Source organism: Sorex fumeus, unplaced genomic scaffold (genome assembly GCF_029834395.1).
Source record: "Sorex fumeus unplaced genomic scaffold, SorFum_2.1 ptg000038l, whole genome shotgun sequence".
Taxonomy (NCBI): Eukaryota; Metazoa; Chordata; class Mammalia; order Eulipotyphla; family Soricidae; genus Sorex; species Sorex fumeus.
In genome coordinates, this window is record NW_026606095.1 from 7,583,150 (window position 1) to 7,600,692 (window position 17,543).

Below are 17,543 nucleotides of genomic sequence, written 5' to 3' on the forward strand. Positions count from 1 at the left end.
TAGAGCTGCCACTGTTGCCTTGCTCTGTACCCGTTCTGTCCCTCCAGAATCTCTGGCTTGGAGCTCCCGAGGGACTTAGCTGCCAGGAAGGAATTATTGAAGGCAGAGTGATCGTTGGAAAAGGTTTCAGAGAGAATCCATGACCCTCCTTGAAATTTGATGCATATTTGTTTTGTCAGGGGAAAGGATTTATAATCATCAGATTCTTACAGCAGTCCATGGTGTTAAAGAAAAAAAATTATATATATATGTATATGTATATATATATATATATATATGGCCCAAAGGGAAAAAACATTTTTTCAAGGCTTGGAGTAACACCCACCCACTTTTTCCTGTCATCAAAGGTTAATCGAAAAACTCTTGTGAATCAAGTCCTTTCTACTTTGTCAGTATGAGGGATTTAGTTCAGAACCGAATTGTATTAAGTAAACCAGTTTGATGAGTGTTAGTTCTTTTCTTCCTTTCCTCGGTCATAAGCATTCTAATTCATCTCACGTGGGAGTGAGCACAGGTTCAGTAAACGTGCACCAAGGCGCTTTGCGTTCTGTGAATATCTGTTGGCAGAGTCCTGCCTTGACATCTCAGCTAAACGGTTTCAGCTGTATACAAAGTGAAAATACAGGAATACACGTGCAACCAATTGTACTGAAATTATCTTGACCTCCTCCTGGCTATCCTTGGTCAACCAGACCAGAGGGTTGAATGCCAGGCCCCACGGATGCAATGCCGCTCGGACCCTGCAGTATGCCAGATGGACAGTGCACTGGGTCACCAAGATGAGATCCAGTGATGCTGGGTGGGGGGGAGGGGGGGATGAGATACAGGGGATGGAATGTGATTTGGGAGTCCCTAACCCTTGTACTATCTCCCAGCCCTATACAGAATTAGGGGACTGGATGGTGTAGTGTAGAGGGTCATTCGGCCTCACCTGGGTCTGTGGGCCTACTGCCATGCTCAGGGGACCATGCAGTGCTGGGATATCGTGCAGCATTTTTCTAAGATACATTAGACACCCTGGCGATCAATGGGGTGACAGACGTCGCAGCCAGATCGCCCTCACATCAGCCTGGCAAGCTAGCCGTGACGTACTCGATATGCCAAACACAGTAACAAGTCTCATGATGGAGACGTTACTGGGCCCGCTCGAGCAAATCGATGAACAACAGGAGGACCGTGACCGTGACTGTGACATTAGAAACAGGGGCCAGAGAGCTAGTACACTTTGTTACCTTGCCACAACCAGGTTCTATCCCCAGCATCAAGTATGTTTCCCTGAGAACCTCCTTGAGTGATCCCTGATCACAGAGTCAAGAGTCAGCTCAGGAGTGGCCCAAACACATACACACACACACACACACACACACACACACACGTACACACAGGCACACACACAGGCACATGCACTCATGAGCATGCATATTAGAAACAAATTATGGAATTCTGTGTTTTTGTTGTTGCTACTAAAAACCAGTGTCCCTAAATTTGAAGTAATACCAATTGGCAGATCTGTCTCACAATATCTGCCCCAACGGCAGCTTGATATGAAAATCTCTGGGACTTCTATTAATGATGAGGTCATGGGTATTATTCTTACTTTCTCCTTTTCTGGTGTTTGGGCCACACCCAGTGCTGCTTGGGGGCTGCTCTGTGCTCAGGAGTCGCTCCCAGCAGTGTTTCGGGGGACCGTGGGGTGCCGGGAAACAGATCCCGAGTCTCACACATGTGTTTAGATCTTTGAACTATCTCTTCCTGTCACGGGTTTTTTTTTTCTTTTTTCCATACTACTACTGTTACCTCTCCGTATAATTCAAGGGAAAGTGAAGTGTGTTAGAATTCATGAAAGTAAAGATGCCACTTTCCCATTGGGAGTCACCACGCCCCTCAGTCTGTTCACGGATCCCTGGTAGCTGCTCAGCTCCAGTTAAAGACAAGCGAGCTGATGGGACTGGAGCGATAGCACAGCGGGGAGGGCGTTTGCCTTGCACGCGGCCGACCCGGGTTCGATTCCCAGCACCCCATTTGGTCCTCGAGCACCGCCAGGAGTAATTCCTGAGTGCAGAGCCAGAAGGAACCCCTGAGCATCGCCGGGTGTGACCCAAAAAGAAAAAAAAAGTGAGCTGAATGTTGGCTGGGGAACGGAGACAGCTCCTGTGCAAGGTACAAAACACTAGAAGCAGGAGTCTTGCAGTGGATGTGAAAGGCTACCAGGAACTGCCAGTTAGCCCCAAAGCAGAGACTCAGAGGAGGTGTGAATTCCTGCTAGTAGGTGAGCCTGCGCTCAGCCAGCCCTCCTTTCCCCACAGTGCACTAAAACAAATCTGAGCCACCATATGCAGTTTTCTAGACTGTTCACCCTTGAACAGTCTAGCCACAACCCCGCTTGCATTCAAAAATCCCCTTATGCCGTAACTCCCCTCAACGACGGTCCCATCTGGGGGATTGGTTGGTTTCAGGACACCCAGCGTTCCACCCATCTACTTCCACAGAGAAAACAAAACTGTCAGATGTTCCTGTTGCTTTTTGTTCAACACTACGGATCTGTGACTCCGTGAAGGTAGGACCCACAGGTAGAAAAACATCTCACGTATAAGTGAGTCTGTGTGGTCCAAACCAGTGTCATTCACGTGTCAGTTTTTAGGACAGCCCTAAAATGTGTCACTTATATTCTCTGTGATGCTTAAGAAACTGGTAAATGTTTCACAGTAGAAAAAAAAAAAAGAAAAGAAAAGAAAAAAAGCTTTTGTTTCCAGTACAGTGTCTGTCTGGGTCTAGTCTTAACACTTCACCTGTCCGGCTCCTTTTCTCATCCATCCTGTCCAGCTTATTTCTCACCTGCTATTATAGTAGATGTACCTGTACCCCTGACTGGACCAGCTGAAATATATTAGCTCTAAAATACTTTATTTATTTATTTATTTATTCGTTGCTTTTTGGGTCACACCCAGCGATGCTCAGGGGTTCCTCCTGGCTCTGCACTCAGGAATTACTCCTGGTGGTGCTCAGGGAACCATAGGGGATGCTGGGATTTGAACCCGGGTCGGCTGCGTGCAAGGCAAACGCCCTACCCGCTGTGCTATCGCTCCAGCCCCATTTTTGAAAGACCAGACATGTTGTTTTATATGTTTTATATTTTTTCAAATGTCTTATGGTTTTTCTCAAACATATTTTCTAAATAGTTTCTTTCCTTTTTTTCTCCCTCCCCACTCTAGAGTGACAAATGGCGGAAAGACAACACTGGCTAAAAATTTGCAGAAGCGCCTTCCAAACTGCAGTGTCATATCTCAAGATGATTTCTTTAAGGTTTCTGTAAAGCTTCTATGATAATGTGTTTCACACACAAAAACGTTCTAGTGGAGGGGATAAAGCCATAGCACAGTGGGAAGGGCATTTGCCTTGCACGCCACTGACCCAGATTTGGTCCCCAGTATCTCAATATCAGTATGCCAGGAGTAATTCCTGAGTGCAGAGCCAGGAGTAACCCCTGAGAATCACAGTGTGTGGCCCAAAAACAAATTAATTTTTTTTAAAACGTTGTAGCGGCAAATTTATTGAAATTATATCCAATAAAGTCTTTCTTGGGGCGCAGTGAAGGTAGGCTCAGTGCAGTAGTGTGATGTGGCCACTAGGTGGCACTACCAATTGGTGCTGATCTTGGTATTCCGCTTGATCACCCAAAGCAAGTATTAAACATTTTTCACGTTTGTTTTGGTTTTTGGTCCACACCCACCTGTGCTCAGGGCCTGGCTTTGTGCTCAGGGATTATTCCCAGCGGGGCTTGGGGGACCATATTCAGTGTTAGGGATCGAACCCCCCAGGTCAAACATATGCAGAGCAGACGCCTTGCCTAATGTACTATCTCCTGCCCATCACATATTAAAAGTTTATCAGTTATATAATTCTATTATTTCTGTGCTGCAAAGTTTTGATGGATACTTTATTATTTTTCTAGCCAGAGTCTGAGATAGAAAAAGATAAAAATGGATTTCTGCAGTATGATGGTAAGTAGATGTGCTTGTAAGACTTACTTGTTCATGCTCATTTTCTTTTTCAAACTTAAAATAACTTTGCTATCTATGAAGAGCCTAGAAATGTGTTAAATACATTTTATTTTTATTTATTTATTTATTTTGCTTTTTCAGTCACACCTGGCGATGCACAGGGGTTACTCCTGCCTCTGCACTCAGGAGTTACCCCTGACAGTAATCAGGGGACCATATGGGATGCTGGGAATCGAATGCGGGTCGGCCGCATGCAAGGCAAATGCCCTACCCACTGTACTATCTCTCCAGCCCCTTAAATACAGTTTAAACCTGATTTTGTAAACGTTTTTGATTTGTCTTCAGTTATTTCAATAGATATAGTCTTCCTAGTTTTATGCTTAAAATGGAGACTATTGGAATGCTATTGGATTTTTCTGCAAGATGGGCTTCCGAATAATGTATTGCTCATCTCTGCCTGGGAATGATCAGCTGGGCTTCTTCCTCCCAACCTTTCCCCACAACAGGTTTGGTTTTGTTTTTAACTCTTTACTGTGCCTCAAAAAGGAAAAGATTGGTGAATATTTTTTTTAATGAACGTACCTCAGTTTTTTGCCCAAGCTAGTACTGCTCTGAAGCTAAATGAGTAAAGGTTTATCAGAAAAACGTTTCTTTTCCTGCAGAGGATATCATGCAAAACTATGTTTAACAGTGTTTTCAACTTTTATGATTAAGATAATCGGTGAAAACTTTCACAAATTATTAGCAGCGAAAACCCTGTTCGGGAGCTGAAAATGTGATCTTTATTTTTTAAACTTTGAAACTGTGGAGGAAAAAAATGTTATGTAATCACTTTGTTCTTAAGACACTTAATAGTTTAAAGAAAGAAAATCTTCTTAGAATGGACATCAGGTTCTAGCAACTTGAGATGAAGCCAGGGGATTTCTTTCTTTAGTTCCCTTTTTACTTTGGACGGCAAGTAAGATTCTTACAAAGTATGAATTAAACAAGAAAAAACTTTCAACAGTTGGCAAAGAATCATTCCTAATTTAAACAAGTTTTTACAAACCACTAAGAAAAACATTGAAATACTATTTTTTTTTCTTTTTGGGTCACAGCTGGCGATGCACAGGGGTTACTCCTGGCTCTGCACTCAAGAGTTACTCCTGGCGGTGCTCAGGTGACGATATGGGATGCTGGGAATCGAACCCAGGTTGGCCATGTGCAAGAAAAACGCCCTACCCGCTGTGCTATCTCTCCAGCCCCAAAACATTAATATTCTAACTGAAAACTGTCAGCCTTTCATAAACATGTAGAAAAGATGATTAAATATTTCATAGCTCACAGTGCATATTAAATACAATTTGATTAAGTACTATAAAAGGACATCTCAAATGCAGTCAGAGAATTATATATTATTTCCCCCTTTACTAGTCCACACACACACACACACACACACACACACACACACACACACTCTGTCCTCCCGTTGTTCATCGATTTGCTCGAGCAGGCCCAGTAACGTCTCATTTTGATACTTTTTTTTTTGTTACTGTGTTTGGCATATCAAATAGTAAATTAATTTTTAAGCAATAACAGTTATCTAATGATGACACCAACTCAATTAAAAAAATAGACAAAAATCTTGTCTGGAAATGAGATTGAGATAAAGAGCAAAATGACTTTGAAGGTTTCATGAGTAGAGCGTGGAAAGATAATACAGTGGGTAGAGACTTGATTGCACAGAGCCAACTAGGGTTCTATCCCCAACACCCCAGGGCCCCAACTCCTGCCAGGAATGATCCCCAAGTGTGGAGCCAGGAGAAAGCTGGCTGTTTTTTTATTTAAAAAAGAAAGAAAGAAGAAAGAACAGGGGCTGGAGTGATAGCACAGCGGGTAGGGCGTTTGCCTTGCACGCGGCTGACCCGGGTTCGGTTCCCAGCATCCCATATGGTCCCCTGAGCACCGCCAGGAGTAATTCCTGAGTGCAGAGCCAGGAGTAACCCCTGTGCATCGCCAGGTGTGACCCAAAAAAAGCAAAAATAAAACTAAAACATAAACCAACAACAATTAAAAAAAGAAAGAAAATGGAGATTTAAAAAAAGGATTGATTGATGTGTACAAGTATCTCACATACAGAATTTGTCTTTAGGAAAAATCTGAACTTATTCGGTAAATGTAAAATATTTAAGGTGTGTCAAGGTAATTTGAAACCTTTGTCATAGTCATCAGAACAGTTTTTAAATATATGCCTATTCAATTCATAAAGAAGTGAAATATGAAAAAAAGCAGTTGCTAGCTGGGTAACTGTCTCAAAGGACTGATGCACATGCAGGGCGTGTGGAGGCCCTGGGTTTAAGTTTCTCCCCTCTCCAGCACTGCCAGGGTTAGCCCCGGTGGCCTACTTCTGCTTGAGAGACCACCCCCCAAAAATGGCTTGTCAATGCAAGGTAAGTAAAATGGAGTGAAAAGACGAGGACTTAAATGTCAAAGGATGGACTGGATGTGGTCCCGTGATAAAACCACATAACTTGCGTGTGTGAGCTCCTGGGTTTGATCCCTAGCACTACCTGGTGGGGGCCACTTTGGAATGGAGGCGTGGGGGAGGAGACAGAGAGGGGGTGGAGGGGTCAGGACCCAAGAGAGAGTTCTGGGGTTAGGGCGCATGCCTGTTGTACCCCATATTCAGTTGGATTCCTGGCAACACTTGGTCCCCCAAGCATCTCAGGGTGCAGACCTGGAGGGCTGAGCACAGGTGGGTGTTTCGGCACTGCAGGGCCTAGCAGCATCGGACCCTCAGGCTTTTGTAGGGAGCCTACAGTCTGCTGGGTCGAGACGTATTAGTTGTGTCCTACCCCCTCCCTGAGCACCTCTTGGGAGGGCCTACACCCCCTTCCCCCCAAAAGAAGAACCAGCAAAATAATTTTTAGTGAAATGATGATTTAACAAATAAAATAGGAAACAATAGTGAGAAAATAGCTACTTTAAGTTAAAAGAATGAAAGAAATTTTTTTTTTGGCTTTTTGGGGTCACAACCAGCAACACTCAGGGACTGGAGTAAAGCCAGGAGTTGGCTTTACACTCAGAAGTTACTCCTGGTAGTGCATGGGGTACCATATGGGGTACCAGGGATTGAACTTGGGTTGGCCACATGCAAGGAAAACACCCTACCTGCTGTACTATCGCTTTGGCCCGAAGAAAGGATTTTTTTAAAAGCCATATGTAAGCTCCTTGTAGGAGATGTATTTAAACATTCATTGTTCGTCGATTTGCTCGAGCGGGCCCAGTAACATCTCCAATGTGAGACTTGTTGTTACTGTGTTTGACATATTGAATACGTCACAGGGAGCTTGCCAGGCTTTGCCGTGTGGGAGAGATACTCTTGATAGCTTGCCAGGCCCTCTGAGATGGGCAGAGGAATCAAACTCCTGTCAGCCAGGTCGGCTGTATGCAAGGCAAACACCCTGCCCACTGTGCTATCACTCCAGTGCAGAGTGAAAAGAAAAGAAGGAAAAAAAAAACCTGACTTTAATTCAGAGAAATTCCTTCTGAATTACCCAAAACGTGTATTTTAAAGTATACTCATAGGTTTAAAAAAGTAGGTAGTAAAAATGCTAGGAAAAACAGCATGCAGACAGCTACTGAAAGAAAGTTTGTATAATAATACTAATATCAAAGGGTTTTTGTTTTTGTTTTTGTTTGGGGGGTGACACTCAGCCATGCTCATAGCTTGTTCCTGGCTCTGCACTTAGGGGTCACTCCTCATGGGGCACAGGAGACTTTATGGGGTGCCAGGGATCGAGCCTGGGTCGGCCACTCACAAAGGAAATGCCTAAACTTCCATGCTATCTCTCCAACCTCTCAAAAAAAAAATGGGAGGTACTGTTTGGGGCCATACCCGAAGGTGCTCAGGGATCACTCCTGGTGGGCTCAAGGGACCCTGCGGGGTGTGAGGAATTGAACCCAGGTCAGCCGATTACCAGGCAAGCATCCTACCCCATGTACTGCTACTCCAGCCTTTCAAAATATATTTTAAGGCTGAGATGGAGACAAATGGATAAATTTGCAAAGAAGATAAAACAAACTAAAATGCATATACTATATACCTAATGACGTGACCTTAAAATACATTAGGCAGGGGCTGGAGCGATAGCACAGCGGGTAGAGCATTTGCCTTGCACGCAGCTGACCCGGGTTCGATTCCCAGCATCCCATATGGTCCCCTGAGCACCGCCAGGAGTAATTCCTGAGTGCAGAGCCAGGAGTAACCCCTGTGCATTGCCAGGTGTGACCCAAAAAGCAAAAAAATAAAAAATACATTAGGCAGGGGGCTGGAGCAATAGCACAGCGGGTAGAGCATTTGCCTTGCACGCAGCCGACCCAGGTTTGATTCCCAGCATCCCATATGGTCCCCTGAGCACCGCCAGGAGTAACTCCTGAGTGCAGAGCCAGGAGTAACCCCTGTGCATCACTGGGTGTGACCCCAAAAAAAAGCAAAAAAAAAAATACATTAGGCAGAGGGACTGGAGCAATAGCACAGCAGGTAGGGCTTTTGCCTTGCACTCGGCTGACCCAGGTTCGATTCCCAGCTTCCCATGTGGTCGCTTGAGCACTGCCAGGGGTAATTCCTGAGTGCAGAGCCAGGAGTGACCCCTGTGCATTGCTGGGTGTTACCCAAAAAGAAAAAAATATGTTAAGCAGAATCTGACAACACTAAGAGAAACAGCCAAATCTATAATTACTGTGGGATAATTAATAGTTTTCTCAGTAACTAATGGAACCAGCAGACAGAAGTCAAATAGAATCTAACAGATTTAAACAAAACAGCAAACTTGACCAAACTCATCTATAGATCGTACACCTAACAAGAGTAGAATAAATTGCTCTATCTCCCTGCACCCCAGGCATTGCATTTTATATGAAGTAAAAGACTTCTAACTATAGTTATCGACTATATATTTAGTTATTAACTACTTTCTAACTATAAAAAACTATAGTTTTCCAGAAGTACATTTTCCAAAATTATAATTGTATAAAAGTAAATTTTCCAAATGTATAATTATATGCTCAAAAAGGATGCACATTTCAGAGTTTAAAAATGAAATATCTGCATTTTTTTCTGATTACCCTCTTATTTATCATAAGAATTCTTTATATATTAAGGATACTAGGTCTCCAAATACATTGCAGATATTTAACCCAGTGTGACAATTATCTTTCAACTATCTTTATATGTTTAGGGTCCTAGAGATACTCATATTAAAAGTCTGAGCCACAAAACACCTTGCTGTATTGATCTCATATATTCGTATGTTTTTTTTTTTAAAGTGCTTGAAGCCCTTAACATGGAAAAAATGATGTCAACCATTTCCTGCTGGATGGAAAGCCCAAGGCCATCGCCAGAAACAGACTGGGACAGCACTGAGGACATTCCCATTTTAATCATCGAAGGATTCCTTCTCTTTAACTATAAGTAAGAACCCTCACTCTAATAATGAATGAATGAATGCATGAATGAAGGGAGAGAAAATTGTAAACTAAATATGCTCTTATTTTAGGCCCTTGGACAGAATATGGAATAGAAGCTATTTCCTGAGCATCCCGTATGAAGAATGTAAGAGGAGGAGGAGGTACGTTTTGAAATCAACTTTGTGGGTGGAAATTCAGATAACCAAATTTAGGACAAATAAGGGAAGCACAGTATTAAACAGCAAGCATCATTTTTGAAACAAGGAAAGCACAAGTCTTTCACACAACGAACAGAACCTTTTTCCATAAATGGTTGTTCATGGGTATCACAGATTTTACTTTTCTAAGACCCTTATATAAGTAAGTTTTATGGCTTCTCTTTTCTCTCTCAGCTGGAGCGATGGCATAGCGTGTAGGGCCTTTGCCTTGCACGCGGCCGACCCGGGTTCGATTCTTCTGTCTCTCTCAGAGAGCCTGGCAAGCTACCGAGAGTACCCCGCCCACACAGTAGAGTCTGGCAAGCTCCCTGTGGCATATTTGATATGCCAAAAACAGTAATAACAAGTCTCACAATGGAGACGTTACTGGTGCCTGCTCGAGCAAATCGATGAACAATGGGAGGATATTGCTACTTTTATCTCTCAATCTTCAAATGAAGCAATCTCCTTGTTGCTTATGATTTTTAAAGTAGTCATCCTGTAGTCTGGCAACAGCTACAATACCAGTTAATTTAAAACTTAATCTAATGTACCAATATTTCCATCACAATTTACATTGATATTTGTCCTTCATTGTTGCTATTTATTTGTTTGTTTGGGGTTTATGTTTGTTTTTTTGTGATGCCAGATATTGAATCCAGGGACGCACATGCCAAGTACACACTCTGCCACTGAGCCACAGCCTTGACCCTGTCCTTAATTGCTTTATTCATTATGAATTATGAATTATAAAATATGAATTGGGGCTGGAGCGATAGCACAGCGGGTAGGGCGTTTGCCTTGTACGTGACCAACCCAGGTTCGAGTCCCAGCATCTCATATGGTCTCCCGAGCACCATCAGGAATAATTCCTGAGTGCATGAACCAGGAGTAACTCCTGTGCATCCCCGGGTGTGACCCAAAAAGCAAATTTAAAAAAAAAGCAAAAAGATAAATACAATATGAATTTAACAAAGTCCATTTTTAGACCAGAGAACTAAATGCATGTTGTAACCTCTGTGACTTGTCATTATGCCTCCAAATATGTGTGTAGTCTTGACCTTGTCTAGATTCAGTCTCTGGGTGCTCTTATAATCCTCACCGTGATTGTTTTGCTTTATGTCAATGTGTGTTTCTGGCAACATACAATTCCTAATCTGTTTCGGCAGTACCCGAGTCTATGAGCCTCCAGACCCCCCAGGGTACTTTGACGGCCACGTGTGGCCCATGTATCTGAAGCACAGGCAGGAGATGGAGAGCGTCTCCTGGGAGATCGGTGAGTGCCTTCGCTCTTTCCAGAAAAGCTCCTTACTGGCCTTTGCCTCAGGCAGAGATGTTCAACCTCTGGTCCACAGACCAGTGCTAGCCCACATCTGTAAAATGGTTGAAAACGAGGCCCAGAGTGATAGGACAGCAGACAGACCACTCGCCTTGCACTCGGCCAACCCAGATTCAGTTCCTGGTATCTGCCAGGATGGCACCTGCCCATCTCTGCCAGGAGTGATCCCTGAGCACAGAGCTTGAAAGGAATTAGCACTGAGCACTGCCAGGTGTGGGCCCTCCCTCCTCCAAGAAGGTTGAAAACCACTCCTTTAAACTACACAAATGAGGGGCTGGAGTGATAGCACAGCAGGCAGGGAGTTTGCCTTGCACACGGCTGACCCAGGTTTGATTCCCAACATCCCATATGGTCCCCCAAGCACTGCCAGGTATAATTCCTGAATGTATAAGCCAGGAGTAACCCCTGAGCATTGCTGGGTGTGACCCAAAAAGAAAAAAATTAAAATAAAAAATTTTTTTTTTTTTTGCTTTTTGGGTCACACCTGGCAATGCACAAGGGTTACTCCTGGCTCTGCACTCAGGAGTTACTCCTGGTGGTGCTCAGGGGACCATATGGGATGCTGGGAATCGAACCTGGGTTGGCCGCATGCAAGGCAAATGCCCTACCCACTGTGCTATCTCTCCAGCCCCAAAATAAAAAAATTTTTTAAAATTACACAAATGAGAGAACTTTTAGAAGCTGGAGCGATAGCACAGCAGCAGGGCGTTTGCCTTGCACGCAGCCAATATGGCCAGCCGAGCCAGGTTCGATTCCTCCGTCCCTCTCGGAGAGCCTGGCAAGCTACCGAGAGTATCTCGCCCGCACGGCAGAGCCTGGCAAACTCCCCGTGGTGTATTCGATATGCCAGACACAGTAACAACAAAGTCTCCAATGGAGACGTTACTGGGCCTGCTCGAGCAAATCGATGAACAACGGGAGGACAGTGACAGTGGACAGTAACAGCTTATTAAAGGACTCATTTTTTAAAAACTGAGGTGGAATTGTTTTATTGAAAGTAGTTTATTTATAGAAATGTGAGGGAAGAGAAAGAGAGAACATGGGCTACTCCAGAGTAGAAGAAGTAGAGAATGTGTTTTGGGAGAAGGTATATACCATTTCTCCAGACTGTCTAGGTCTAGAGTCTTCACATGCATAAAAATTAATCTGGTGCCAGAGAGCTAGTACAGGAGGCAGGGCAAAGGCCCTGCACTCGGCTAAATGGGATTCATTCTTCAATACCACATACGGTGCCCCGAGCACCACCAGGAATAAACCCTGAACACTGCTGGGTGTGACCCCCCCAAAATCAAACACGTAAACAAAAAGTGAATCTGGGTGTTTATAGAAAAATCCTTTGACTCGTGATGGTCCTTCCATATGTTTATCAGGACGTTGAGATTCTCCTGTGGCTTCTTTTCTGAGGGGTCACTCCTCCAGGGGACAAGGGGCCTGGTTTATGCCTCTGGGTGGTGCCTCAGTTTCTCCACCTCCAAAGAGCCCAGGAATTTCATCTCAAATGGAGGCGATCCTCATGACTTTGGGCTACTTCAGGGCTGGGAAATTTCTCATTAGTTTTGTTGTTTCCCAAAAAGCTCATTCCAAGAGAACTCTTTAGGCCAGAACATTCTGCATTCTGAGCTCAATTTTGACACCAGGCTCTGCCTCTATGGTAGGCACTTTCTCTCTCTCTCTCTCTCTCTCTCTCTCTCTCTCTCTCTCGTTCTCACTCTCTCTCACTTCCTCTCTTTCCCTCCTCCCTCCCTTTCTCCCCACCCCCCACCCCCATGCCTTCTGTCAAAGCCTGTCAATTTCTAGATGCCATTCATTCGACAAGTATTTTATCACCCTGGTGACAACAAAGGACATACATTGAAAAAACACCCTACTTTTATGAAATCCACGTTCCAGTACCAGTTAATACACGTGAAACACTGGCTGTGTGTTCTAGGTGCATCACGTTCTGCGACAGGAACTTCCTGAGTCCCAGTGGTAAGGGAAGGCTTCCTTGAGTTGACCCCATTTGGGGAGGATATGGAGGGACTGGCAAGTGTTGTTCACTGGCTGTTCTTAGCCAATAGGAGTGGCTATTCAGTGCAAGGGCCAAAGGAGGTCCCCCTGAAGGTGTTGGGACCTCCAGTTCAACAATGAACTACTCCAGAGTAGTGATGGGGAGTCTCCAGGACAATCCCGGGCAGTGCTCAGGGAACTATGAGGTACCAGGAATCAAGCCCAGGTCAGATGTATGTTAATACACCCTCACACTACACTATCGACCTACCAGTCTCAGGAAGCCACTTTTCAACCACCCTTTGATGTGTTTAACTGAACAAGGGAATGTGCGGGGGGGGGGGGGGGGGGGGGGCGCCAGACCGCTCTCCAGCCTGCAGAGGTGGCCCTAGGATCCGTAGGTGCTGAGAAGGACCGACCGAATGAACACGAGACACAAGAGACAGAATGCAGCTCAGAAAAAGAGAGAAAAAGGGACAGACTTTATTGGGGGCAATCAGGGTATATATTCATTAGTGAGGCAGCTACACAGAAGGTCGTGCCCATATATGGTTAGGGAGGTTTGCTACACAAAGGGCCATGTCCGTATGATTTATAGGCATCACATACTAGGCAAGAGATAGTTACTTCTTGTTATCACCATACCTCAAGGTAACCATACCTAGCACTGGCCTTGCCTGTTGCAGGTCACGTAGCACAGGCACTTAGGCCTTGGTCAGTTAAAGGGCCAACTTCCCACAGGAATGTCTGTGGGGGCTGGAGCAATAGCATAGCAATAGCACAGCAGGTAGGGCGTTTGCCTTGCACGACCTGGGTTCGATCCCCAGCATCCCATATGGTCCCCTGAGCACCGCCAGGGGTAATTCCTAAGTGCAGAGCCAGGAGTAACCCCTGTGCATCGCCGGGTGTGACGTCCCCAAAAAAAAATTAGAAAAAAAAATGTCTGTGGGCAGATAGAGGATTGCTATAAAGCAGTCTTGCACACCAAAAAGCCAGAAAGGGAAGAGAAGAACAACGCCTGAAAGCAGCGTCAAATATTTGTAGTAGAGAAATGTATTAGTGGGAAAGTGATTTATTCCTGAGCTCCCGGGTTCTCGAGAATTTGGATGAAAGATTCGCATACAAACCTCAGATGCTTAAGAAACACATTGCACGTTTTAAGTAGATGGACTCAGGTCCGTCCCCAATGCCCAGGCCTCTCCTTTTACCCAGGAGTAAGGTCCCGTCCCCCGGTGCCCAGTCCAGATTATGATGTCCTTGTCCTGTCCCTCACACTTGCTCACCTCCAGTGGACAGTGGGAGTCTTGTCCCTATGTGTTTCTCTGTTCAGTACTTGCTTTTCGAGTCTGGAATCAGTGGCCTGTCAAGTGTGTCCCTTGCTGGGATTTCCTGCTCTTGTCACTGGGCCTCTCATGGGCCATACCCACCGGCTCCCAGCCCTTCAGCTTTCCTTAGTCTAGGCTCTTTTTTTTTTGTAGGAGAACTGCTATTTATTCAGCCATTGATTAGCTGATTGAATTGGGCATGAACTCCACCTGAACTTTAGTTATTTTTTTTTCTTTTTATATTTATTTATTAAATCACTGTGGGAAAAGTTACTAAGCTTTCAGGTTTAAGTCTCAGTCATACAATGATCAAACACCTTTCCCTTCACCAGTACTCATTTTTCACCACCAAGAACCCCAGTATACCCGCCCTCCCACCCCTCCAAATGCCTGTGAGGCAGATGATTTCTACTTTTCTCTACATTGATTACATTCATTATTTTGACAAAAGATGCACCATTATTGTTTAGAATTTCCTCCCAAACAATCAGAATTGCTGAAAAGGCATTGTGAAATATTTTGTTTTCTATAGCTGGTTATGAGAATCATATAATGTCACGCGGCCACGATTTTGGATTTCTGCAAAGAGCCAGATAATTACGAGATTGGTTTCTGTGTGTCCGGTGTTATGGCCATGCTGGAGAGCCGCTTGTGGGGGGTAACTCATGACCTCAGTAGGGCGTGAAGGACGTGCCAGTACTGCCCCCCCTTCCCATGAGACTGCAGTTGCCCCTTCACCTCCGGCTCGTACCTGGCTTTCCTATAAGCTCTGAGGTGGTAGCCACCTTGCTGCCAGGGTAGTCTAGGCTCTTTAGTTAAATAAATTAATATCCTTGGGGTAGGAGAGATAGAACAGAAGGCTTGCCTTACATGTGACCAATGCAAGTTTGAGCCCAGGCACCACATACAGGGTTCTGAGCACCATCAGGAATAATTCCTGGAAGCAATAGCACAGCGGTAGGGCGTTTGCCTTGTGTGCAGCCAGCCCAGCCAAGCCAGGTTCAATTCCTCTGCCCCTCTCGGAGAGCCCAGCAAGCTATCAAGACTATCTCGCCCACTCGGCAAAGCCTGGCAAGCTCCCCATGACGTATCCGATATTCCAAACACAGTAACAACAAGTCTCACAATGGAGACGTTACTGGGCCCGCTCGAGCAAATCGATGAACAACAGGAGGGATCAGGAAAAGCCTCTGAGCATCGCTGGCTGTGGCCCAACCGTATTCCCCCTAAATTATAAAATAAATAAAATAAATGATAATATAAAATAAATAAACCTCTTAATATTCTCAAATGATCAAAGTGCCAGAGTAAACATCTAGTGAAACGCTTGCCCACACTGCAGCCTGCTCTCTTTTCTCCTTCTCAGTTTACCTGGATGGAATGAAGTCTGAAGAAGACCTCTTTGCACAAGTGTATGAAGATCTCACGCAGGAACTGTCAAAGCAGAACTGTTCCACGGTCCTGTCGAAGTGAACGGTGAAGGAACAGCCAGGAAACTAGTTCATCACATAGCCAAGAGCAGCATACGAGAGTGCTCACATAGGAGTGATTGTTTCCGTTCATTCACCGCCTTGAAAATAACTCCAAATCAGAGACCTTGATAAGCTTGAGGCATTGATTATTTTGCTATATGGGTACTTTAAGGGTACTTTAAGGTTAAAAGATTAACCTTTGTTACATCTCATAATGACATTTATGTTACTTTCTTTAAAATTTTTAGCTGGAAAATAAAATAAAATTTTTAGTTGATACCTCCTATTTCAGTAGAGCTGAAGTTAATGTTTGGGACAAGTAAAATTAAAATGCTGGTGACCTTGGGGCTAGAGTGATAGTACAGCGGGTAGGGCGTTTGCCTTGCACGCGGCTGAACCGGGTTCGATTCCTAGAATCCCTATGGTCCCCTGAGCTACCACCAGGAGTAATTCCTGAGTGCAGAGCCAGGAGTAACCCCTGTGCATTGCCAGGTGTAACCCAAAAAGAAAAAAAAATACTGATGACCTTTATATAATATGTCTAAAATATCCCCTCTTTCTCCTGTAACTCTCTTAAAGAAATTTTTGTATTTATATTTTGCAAATACTTCAAAAATAAACAATATTTTAAAAATTATTGATTGTGTGCTTTTTTTAAGGTTTTCTTATTGAGTGACATATTTTGCAAGTAAAGGAAAGCCTCCTAAATCAGCCCAGGCAGAGGCAAGCACGCCCGTATCAGAGATGTCCAACTCCAATGGACGAAGGAACTTAAGAGGATCCACATGTCTCTGCCTCGGTTCCAAATTCTGTTTTGGGTTTATTAGGAAATCAGGCTCTCCCTACAACAGACATGACAGCACCACCCCTCCAAGCCCTGCAGCCCCTGAAGGGACTTACACATTTTTCTCACTTGTTTTGCATTTCCCAATTATCTATTTTTAAACACATGTTTTGAAAAGAAATTTCTGGACTAGGGAGATAGTACAGAGGTTAAGGCACTTGTCTTGCATGTGGCTGACCCTGATTCAATCCCCAGCATCACATATGCGTCCCTGAGCACAACAGGGGTGATCTCTGAACACAGAGCCAGGAATAAGCTCTATGCACCACCAAGTGGAGTCAAAAATACTACCCCCACAAAAAAAAAAAAGAGTTCTTCATCTTCGGCAAGCTGAGAAGTCCCAAGGGAGAATTTGAGTGTTCAAAGATCCCATGACATTTGCAAGCCCAATCTTCTTTGCTCATGGCATGGCTGGCATGCTCCATCTGCTTGGCCAGGACTGGGGTTGTTCTCATCCTGTCATTGAGGAAGACCTCTCCTACGATCTAACTTAAGGGTAGAAATTCTCCCAAGGTGAAAAGACCAGGACAGGAGGTACAAACCAGAAGAATAATGGATGCTGGAAGAAAAAGACAAAACAACACTATAGTTGAAAGTGAGCATTTTAAAATCAAAGACTTTTCATAACCAACATGGAAAAACACAACCATTCATTGACTCAAAAATGGGAGTGACTCCAACAATGAAGAATGTCATATATTTTTAGTGAGACGCAGCTCCCCTACCCAAATGTGATCATTTCAAAATCAGATTTCCGGGGCTGGAGCAATAGCACAGCGGGTAGGGCGTCTGCCTTGCACGCAGCCAACATGGCCGACACAGGTTCGATTCCCAGCATCCCATATGGTCCCCCGAGCACCGCCAGGAGCAATTCCTGAGTGCATGAGCCAGGAGTAGCCCCTGAGCATCGCCAGGTGTGACCCAAAAA

The 17,543-nt window shown here is 44.5% G+C and overlaps 1 protein-coding gene across 1 annotated transcript in view; it reads left to right on the plus strand.

The window, feature by feature from the left end:
• Window positions 1-16,322, plus strand: part of NMRK1 (nicotinamide riboside kinase 1) — a 30,283-nt gene extending 13,961 nt beyond the window's left edge. The window contains exons 3-8 of the mRNA XM_056118750.1: window positions 3,213-3,303; window positions 3,953-4,001; window positions 9,309-9,453; window positions 9,539-9,610; window positions 10,816-10,922; window positions 15,666-16,322. Of these exons, the coding sequence (XP_055974725.1) occupies window positions 3,213-3,303; window positions 3,953-4,001; window positions 9,309-9,453; window positions 9,539-9,610; window positions 10,816-10,922; window positions 15,666-15,772 (571 nt within the window). The 3' untranslated portion in view covers window positions 15,773-16,322. The remainder of the gene's footprint in view (window positions 1-3,212; window positions 3,304-3,952; window positions 4,002-9,308; window positions 9,454-9,538; window positions 9,611-10,815; window positions 10,923-15,665) is intronic.
• Window positions 16,323-17,543: the final 1,221 nt, after the last annotated feature.